The 10,301-nt window shown below is 29.6% G+C and overlaps 1 protein-coding gene across 1 annotated transcript; it reads right to left on the reverse strand.

Annotated features, from left to right (window-relative positions):
- Positions 1-145: 145 nt before the first annotated feature.
- Positions 146-3,260, reverse strand: LOC109860333 (aminopeptidase N-like; the record flags this gene model as incomplete). Its single annotated transcript, XM_020439344.1, has 5 exons — positions 3,061-3,260; positions 2,786-2,969; positions 1,037-1,187; positions 696-789; positions 146-537 (listed from the first exon to the last, which is right to left on the reverse strand). Coding segments are annotated over exons 1-5 (1,021 nt in total), but the record flags the coding sequence as incomplete, so codon positions are not given.
- Positions 3,261-10,301: the final 7,041 nt, after the last annotated feature.

The raw sequence follows: 10,301 nt of genomic DNA on the forward strand, positions 1-10,301 counted from the left end.
AAATAAATATTTATATAAGATAAACAAATACATCGAAAACGAAAACAATAGAGAAAATTAGGTAAACTAAAAAAATTAGTGAAAACAGTAAATATACTATTTACAGAATACATAGAATATAACAAAGTTTTTTTTATTGTATTACCATTGTGTCCTGTGATTATGATAAAATCATCTTCTTTAATATACGGGACAAAGATATTTATTCCGTTTGGTTCTATATATTTATAATGCTTAGTAGTAGACACATTCTTTGATATTGTTACATAGGTTACAGGTATCCACCATTTATATGCACACAGAAACTTTTGTTCAACTGCAACACAATCTTGAACTATAATTTCTAGAGATTGTTCATCAGTGTTCCGGTTTACTTGTACCAGGGGATACCCAGTTTGTGTTATCCATGTAGTTATCACATTTTTTATATCTTTATTCTTTAATCGGATGTTTTCAATTATGGTCGGCACAAACATTAAATTGCTCCATACATTCTGGAGAATAGACTGAACATTATATGTCTCACTTGATGTACTACTATAAATTACAACAGATAGCAAAAAAAAACTATATTGGTTTTAATTCTGTTAAACGTAATAAATATTTGAAGATTTGTATATCTTACGTATAAATTCATGCTTAAACCCATACTTTCTCTCTTTAATCATTGCTTTATATAAATTTATAATACTTACGTGTTATATAACTTTATCGCGTTCTCAAAAATAAAGTTGTATACTACATCTTGATTACGGAATAAGCTATTTATCATATAGAAAATATTGAATGCTAAAACATAATTCCCAATGTGTGAACGTTATTCACTTATAATGAAAAGACTTTGTAAATAATTGTTGATAAATGCATACAATGAAAACTGGATGACTCTAATTTATAATTTGATGATGTATTCGCAAACATTATAATGTATATTTTTATTCTTCGTATATCTATGAGATATATAAACGTAGGTTTTATATTGTTACGCAAATTTTTAAGCACACAATTAAAAGTTGTAAATATCGTTTTTCCTTACTTTTTTCTCTCCACATTTTACTAAAAGTTACGTTGTGAAAAAGTCGATTTTCTTGTAGTGGTAAATCATATTCAATAAATGCTTGTGTATATTCAAAAACCATTCGTCGTGTCTGAACCACAATCGACATCAGTAAAGTTTCACTGTAAATCTACCAAAAGTTTATATGATTACGCATATGTTTATTTTAGCTTCGTTGTTTCTTTTTAGGTGAACTTAATAATACAAAGTTGTAGTGCAAAATTTTGGATATCAAGTATAGAAATCCTTCTAGTATATTTAAGAAGTTTTGTGTATAATATAAACATTACAAAAGCAATGTGACAATAACATCTTTTACCAAAATGTCTGAAATCACTACATACTACATACTATTATTCTTCTCTCTCGATTTGCATTAAATATCTATGTGAAAATTATGATCATATAGGATTATATGTGAATCGGATACAATCTTGTACGATCGTGTGAACATTTATATAAGTTAAATATGATTTTACATAAGTTAAGGATATGATTTTATGTAAACGTGTAAACTGAGATCCGAAGTTTGGCGCGATCTGATTTTATATGATCATATATAAATATAAGCAATCATGCAGGGGAGACCGGGGCTAGTTGTGACACGGGGTTAGTTGTCAAACTGCTATTATCTTGCTTACTAAATCTTGGAAAATATTCTTCTTTTTATTGTAAGTTGCTACTAGTTGTGTTAGTAGTAACGTGTACGAAAGAACTTTTCTTAAAACCATTATATATGATATTTACGAGCACTTTTGTAAAACTAGATATGGCAAGTAGATTTTTCTGATCTCGATTCTTTAGTAATTTCATTGGTTTTAAAATTTCTAATTGCAATTTTATCTTATGTATAGGAAATATGGTAGTTTTAAATAAGTTTTCCTATATTTATTTAATCGTCATTGCATCGCAGTTTATAAATATAATATCTTTTATTTTAAATGAACGTTTGGGATAAGTTGACTCAAATTGAGACGGGATAAGTTGTCACACGGTGAACATGCGCGAAAAAGTAATCGCAGTGATTGTTATGCGTCGTTATAACTTTTTCAGTACCTGTCATTGTTTTTTTTTATTAAAGATTAGATTACTAGTTATGTTTTATAGTTTTTAACTGATTTAGTATTGTGAAATCATTTAAACTTGTTTTTTTATATATATATGATTATTAATATTGTATAAATACTTTATACTTAATGTATAATGTTATGTACTCTCAATAAATTTAATAAAATAAAAAACAAAAATTTTATCTTATTGTTTCTCTGTATAAAAGACATGTGACAATTAACCCTGGGTATGGGGCAGGTTGACAAATTTGCGCGATCGTACTTAACATTAAAATACTCTTTTGTGTAAAGATATATAAGAATAATATTTGTTTTTTCTTAAAGCTAAAGGATGTGACTATTATATAATGTACATAATATTACATAATATTGCGTCCATTTTTTTTTTTTTACAATCTATTTTGGATGTTACTTTGTGTTCCGGTCTCCCCTACTATCGTACATACTTTGTGTATTTATATGATCATATAAAATCAGATCCGCGCCACATTTTGGATCTGATATTACGCGATCGCACGAAATCATATTTGACTTAGAAAAAAGATTATACGATCATACAAAATTACATCTAATTTACATATAAACCTACATGTGATTACATGATATTTTATTTTCTCTCGGGGTGTAAAAGCTACAGATTTACAAATGCAAGTATTACCTGATCGACTAGATAAACTCCGTAAAATGTCAAAATTCCTTCGATAAACCAAGAATCAGACTGTTTAGGTGTAATTAACCAATTACTGAACGCTTCTTGTATCACACTGCGTGCAACCAAACATGTTACTTCTATTTTTTTTCTAAACGAATCACGTTCTTTATTGTATGCAATATCAGCGTCTCTATAAATAGTAGTGTCTTTAATGCACTTCTGTCGTTCACAGCATGTAGATATATTTGGTGTAAACTAATTTTTTGAGTAATATATCTTACCTAAAAAGGACAAGTCCAGTAGTTACTATAGTTTCGTAGCTGTAGTTTGTTGAAAGTGCTATATACTGCACGTGTGAGAGTGGTGTAACGTCCCTTTTCTTGAGTCTGATAAAAATCGTAATATGACTTATAAGACGTCGTGCGTATGAAATGTCGTTTTCCACTTGGAATCTGCTGTGCATGGTAAGTGTATCTGACATGAAGGTAAAGTTGGTACATTCAGAAGGTACGACTACTGTTGCTACGGCACGAGTGGATATTGAAGGTGTACGGAATGAAGTATATGTATAAACTTGAGATTTTTCCACTGAGTTATTACGTATATTTGAAAGAGCTGTTTCACTACTGGTATGCTTGATTCGAATAGTAAATGTGGCTTTAGTTGCGAAATTTTTCCACCATGGGAATATCCATTCAGCAGGAATACGCGGTAATATCAAATATCTATATAATGTAAAACGTTGTTCTTAGTAATTGGTTCCTTAAGAACTTTATAACTCCTATTGCAACAGTACAAAAGAAGAATTAATTTCTGCATTAGTATTTAATGCACTCTTACTTTTCTATTTTAGTTTCATCAATAAATGGATAAATTCTCATAACTTTATCTAAACTGCAATTATATTTTGCAGATATCCACAGTCCACGTTCTACATTTACTATTTGTTGTTGTATTCTAAAGAGTTCCCTATTATGGTTAATGAAGCTGATGTTCAAGGTTTTGAATTGATCGTCCGAAAAAAATGGCAAAACTTTTGTTTCCCAAAATACAGATGGATAATTAGAAAAAACATTAGTCATGATGTTAATTTTCGGTTGTTCACAGTAACGTCCGAAATCAACTTTTATGTTTTGCAGTGGACACTGAACGTTCAGTTTAACAAGAGAATCAACAATAAGAGAATTTTTTTGTACTTCCGCAGAAATATTCAGAATATATTCCATCGGTTCTATGCAGTCCAGAGAAAAATGTACATCAGCAAAAGAAGTAATTCCTTTGACACATAAGAGGCATATAGTTCCGAGAACTGTAATCATCTGTGTAGTTAGTATCTATAAAATAATTTTGTACAATTATCTTATAAAGTTATTTGAATCAAGAAATACACATGTTATTAAAATCACAACTACAACACAAAAAGTATTATATAAAAAAGAATTACTGGTTGCTGTTTTAAATACATAAATATCAAACATGATTGTATGTAATTGTGTATCTTTTTTTTTGCGTATGGTTTTTAATATCAATTTTTAGAGTTCATAAAATATTACTTAAGCATAAAGGAGTGTGTTTATCAAGAGATATTCTACAGCGTCTTTCTTTCTATCACACACACGAAATTATTTGTTATTGTTGTATGTTTTATTTGACATACATAATTAAGGCCAAGAGTATAGATTGTGTTTTCGACAAATTCTATATTCACCTAATAAAATCAATTTCGAGAGAACTGTTTAATTTTTTTGTAATGCATTTTAAATGAGATAAGGTGAATATTACAACACTGAAGAAAAAATCGTACTACATCGTCTATATCAATATATACCAATTATTATATGCTAATAACCATTACTATATACCAATTCTTATATGCTAAAGATTTAATTAAATTACTATTTTTTCTATATGCTAAAGAGTGATTTAAATTAAAATTTTTTAATTCAAAAATTTTTAATTATATTCTTAGTTTTAATTTACATTAACTATATAGATAAACTAAAGATTTCGAAGTCTCTAGTCTATCGGTGATGGTTGGTGAAAGAAAGCTTTCATTCGTTTGTTTTTGCATACTCATGTTTGTGTTGCTTGTGTGACTTTTCTTGACATGGCTGTTTACATGTAATCAGTGTCTTTTGAGATTGTAATGTACCTTACACATTTCTATAATTGTATCATATCATATTTTTTGTGATTACTTCTATCTTTATTTTGTAAAGGTGACTTTGCTTCATTTTGTTTATGTTTTAATATTTTTAATATATTTGTATGCGTATTTTTCTCATGTTTCTTTTAAACGTTTGTAGATTTAAACAAAAAAAGCTTATATATTTCTTACTTTGCACATTGTAGAATTGGGTGATGATGATTACAAAAATAAAATTGATCGAAAAGTTCAAATCGTTTATTTAGAAGCACAAATGTTTTGTTTATTTACTACCACCTGTGGACTGCAGGCTTTGAAGTTATTTTTTTCTCTTTTTCTCTCTTTTTTTCGTATTTTATCTATTACATTTATCTTTAAGCTGTTTGAACCACTTAATCATTAACAGTTTCATACGTTTTGTTGACATACTAGGGCTATGTTATTTCATTTTCTATGTTTTGTTTTGTGTTTCGTTAAATACAAAATTTATAGCTTTCTTTAAAATATAAGTAGCAATTTTAATTCTACAAAAAATAGCTTAATGACTTACCATTTTCTGTATGGTTATATTCAATGCATTGAAGTATAAATCTTGCAAAAAAAGTGCAAACTGGTAATCAAACAACAAGATCAAAAGCGTATCTCGTGATCGTATTTGTGCGTTCTCGCCTCTTCGAGAAATTCTGGATAACTAAAGAGCAGTCCTTTCTGTGAAATAATGAATACACACCACGATGGGGAAGTTCCACGTTTCGTTCGCAACGCTCGCGAGCGTTATCTTTGTTTATTTTTCGATGAGAAATATTGGTACTCCCGTGTAGATTTAAAAGATTTGTTGGTAAGAAAATGCGACGGAATAAACTACACACGGAATCTTTGTCAAAATGTCTTACAAACACACTCTTTTGGCTATAATGTAGAGTTTTGTTTTATTCTCTTAAAATTTTATCTTCTTGGTTAAATAAAACATAGGTGACTCTTTGTGATTGGTCGATCGCGATTGACTTTCCGTTTCACGGTAAAGGCAATGTTGATTATTGTGTCCTTTCGGACGACTCGTGCATGCTCACTTTTTTGGGCTCGTTCGGTATTCATAACTTGTTGATTACGCATCGGCGCGCGGTATACAATAATTATTATTAACTTCAGATTCGACAAGTGTCACAGCGCAATGAAACCAAAAATAAAATGTACGTGCTTGTAAGAATATTTTTCACTAAATAGATTTTTATAGTGCTAAAATTATTTGAATATGTAAAACCAATACTAAAAGTTATGTAAATTATGACTTTTTGAGAAAAAATGGATATTATGATCATATACGATTATATGTAAGTGATAATCAAATCGCGCAAAAGTTCGGATTTAATTTTATATTATCATACACAATTTTCTATATTTATATACGATCATATAAAATCAGATCGCGTCAAATTTCGAATTTGAGATTACACGATCACATGAAATCACATCTGACTTATATAAAATCTTATATGATCATATCAAGAAGCACGATATAGTGCCTTGCGCCAAGTTGACGCACAACGAAGTGGCGCACGAACTGCGCGAGCTTCTGTGCTTCTTATACGCGAAATTTAGGTAATATGAGAAAGATTGAGATTTTTGCGGATACTTTTTTCAGTAACGACTGAACCGAACACTTTTGTGTTTTTTTTGGGCTCAATTGTTTCAGAACAATAAATTAAAAAAAATATATTCTTGCGTTTTGGTTTGTTTGTGCTTCTGATTTCTTTTAAAGATATGCGACGATTAACGTTCGAAATGAGGTAAAGTTAAGAAAAAAAACAAATTTTTGTAGTAATATAATATTTTGTACCAGGTTTTATACCAAAACCTTTTTTGTATTTTGTTAAACAGGTGTTAGAGAGAAAAAAATTTTTTGTAGTACTAAATCAATTTTTACCTTATTTATTTAAATACAATATGTGTTGTGCGTTTACTTGGCGTTTGTTCTTACCTGTTTTTTGAAAAGGTAAGTTTCTAGAGATATCACACATTTTGTAATTTGTAGTATTATTTAACTTCTAAACCAAGTTTTATAGAAATAAAAGTTTTTGTTGTATTAAATCAATTTTCAATTTATTACGTTTTAATTTTTTATTTCATAAATTTAAAGTATTTGTAGTTATTTTGTGCCAAGTTTCAAAACAGATGATTAAAAAAGTTTATATCAGAGGTTTTGCCGGCGCGGAGAAAATGTTTTTATCCATTTTTTGAATTACTTTTTTATCATAAATTGAAAGTTTATAATTTGTAGATATAGCACTAACATCGAAAATACATCCAAAAATGAACGAGCGCGTAGTGTAAAGAAAATATCTTTTCTTTGCTGTGCGTGAACCGAGAATTTGTCAGGATTTTCTTCCTTCATCTGGATTAACTCGATCGATCACAGTTACTTTTATCGTTGCTGTTTAACACCGTGATTTTTGAATTATTAGTGACTTTTATATTTTTCTGTTCAGGCCATTTTTGAGATCTTCATCTTATGGCGTACACGCGTGCGCGTTCAATAGAAAGCTATACAGAAATGTGTAAAAATATGTAAAACTGTTCGAAATTAAACAATAACATGTTCATAATAAAATATTTGTAATTATAAATGTTTCTTCCAAGTTCTGAAGTCCTTTATTGACCTATCCGCCTGTAAAAAGACGTGAAAAAAAAGTTAGAATACGGAGCGTGTAAAATATCCGAACGGAATAAGGAACTTTTTGAGAGTTCTGTGTATTACACGACGCTGCACAGATTTGCATTGGCGTTTGGACGCTATTTACGAAGGTTTTCGGTATGTAGTGTATTGTGCAGTAACTTGAGTATTTCGCAGAAAATTGCGAAATACGAAGAGTGACGACATTTGTCGATTCTTCATTCGTCTAAACGCATTTGTTCGATCTGGTGAACGTCGCATTCATGTTCAGTCGAGAAAGAGACAGCGGCGTGATTCGGGTCTCAATAGTAGCTGTTTACACGTCGGCGCCTAAAATAAAAGATTTCCATGAAGTATTCGAAAATGTCGAAAGATCCAAGTTCGATTTCTTCCGACAATTTTTTAACATTGTTTTATGTCAGTCTCATGCATATAAATACGTGAATGCATTGATGAGAGAATAAGAAATACTTATTAAGTAGTAAACAAAGCAATATTGAGAAATACAAAAATATATTTACCACGAGCAGGATCATGCGATGAACGTCTGTTACATGAAATTGGAGCGGTAAAGAGAATCGGTATTACAAAAACGTTATAAATTGAATCTCTAGCATACGCAACGACTGGAAATTCCATGTTCGTGTTGATCGGCCTCAGAAGAAGATGGGACTGAAGCTTTGTCTGAAAGTACGCACAACAGGCAGCTTGTTAAATGAACGCACGTCAGCGAAGAATAAGGAAATGAAAAGAAACGCAAAAATGTATAACTACGCAAAGATTTAATATTATCCTATGTGACAAATTAACATGTACGTGACATAAAATTGTTATTGATAGGAGCGATATTGTAGACCAGTTTTTCCACCTATGAGAATATGTGTATCATGTGTTATAAGTTATAATGTTGCAATTTATATAAACAAAGATCACGTGGATTAACAACAACATAAAACGCAGATAATCGGGTTAATGGGGTCATCGTTAATAGAATTACATCTTATTCGAATAATCTTCTATTTCACGCTTCAAATTTGCAAGAATACAATCAAATGTACAATTTTTTAAATCCTGGCTGCGAGATAGATTCGCATGTGTACATGCATATATTGAACATTTAAATGTCTCACATGTACGACTTTCTATCGGTGTGAGTTACGGACTTGTACAGAGAGAAAAAAAATGTGTTTTGCTGCACACACACACACACACACGTTTCTAAAGTAATATTCATTACTTTACATAACGAGGTACAAGAAAAAAAAAGAAAAAATTGGAGAAGCTTTAATTTATGACTTGATACAATTATCACATATAGACGCAATAAAGATACACTTACTTTGTTTCTCTGTCGTAAGGTGAAAATGCCGTAGACGATGGATTTATACTCGAATTGGTGCACGCGAAAAAGAAGAGAGCCCTCTGAATGCGCTTGTCGATTTCTCGAGCTGACGATAGATCGTTCCAGTAAAAGATAAATCGAAAGTCATCATTATTTATTAAACACTCATTACGTAATAAGAAGTCCAGCAGACGATGATAGCGACGATAATAGTTATCGTCATTTTTATAATAATTAATTTTTTTCTTAAATATATTTATTATTTTTTTCTTTTTAAAAGTTTTCTTTTATTAATTAAACTTATTTTATTATTTAATATTAATACTTCTATATATATTGAACTAATAGGCAACACATCCATATAAATTAAAACAGTAGAAAAAGTAAAAGCAGAATTGGCAACTAAAAGACGTGACAAAGATAATAAAAAAAATCCAGTTAAAAGAATACAACACAGTTTAGAAAGATGAGGTTCTGGAAATGATGTAGTTACTCAGAAAATGGTTGATGATGGTATACTACGTTTTGTTATTGAAAATGTTCAGCTTCTGTCAATTATAGACATCTAGCATTTATCAATTTAGTTAGAATTTAAATGACTTCGTCTATTTGAATAATGAGCAGAAAAACTTTAAAAACAAAACTTGATCAAATATATCTTGAAATAAAAACAGCTCGTGAAAACAAATTGGCTCAAATTGAAATAGTTGCAACTACAGCGGATCTGTGGAACAATGCGAAAAGATTATTCAAACTTTTTTATTAACTGTTAATTTTTGTTTTTTATGTATTAAATATGTTTCTTATCCTTTAATACTTTGTTAATGTTAGAGAGGAATATAAATTTTTTTGTTTTTTAGAAGTTTTTTAGGAGTAACAGTCCATTGGATTAATCCCGAAAATTTAAGTAGAGAATTAGCTGCACTGGCTGCAGAATGAAAGAGAAACATACATATGATACTTTAGCTAAAGCAATTCATTCAGTATTTTTACAGTATCATATTCAAAATAAGATATGCTGCATGACAACCGATAACAGATCAAATTTTGTTAAGGCTTTTCGGTAATTTAAAGTTATATAAATGTATAACACACACACACTACAAGTTTTATAATACTTTATAAAGTTTTTTCTATATTGCAAATATATTTTTATATTAAAATATTTTAATTTCAAAGCAAAATTTATAAAGTGTTCAGAGTTTTTGAAAAAGATGAAAATGAAGATGAGGATTCTGAAGCCATGGAATTTCATAATCTAAATGATTTATTAATGACGGCTGACAAAGAAGATACAAATGCTGCAAAATTTATCATTTTTCCACCACATCATAGATGTGTTAGTCACACGTTGAATCTCATT

Source organism: Pseudomyrmex gracilis, unplaced genomic scaffold (genome assembly GCF_002006095.1).
Source record: "Pseudomyrmex gracilis isolate BER0280 unplaced genomic scaffold, ASM200609v1 scaffold_368, whole genome shotgun sequence".
NCBI classification, from domain to species: Eukaryota; Metazoa; Arthropoda; class Insecta; order Hymenoptera; family Formicidae; genus Pseudomyrmex; species Pseudomyrmex gracilis.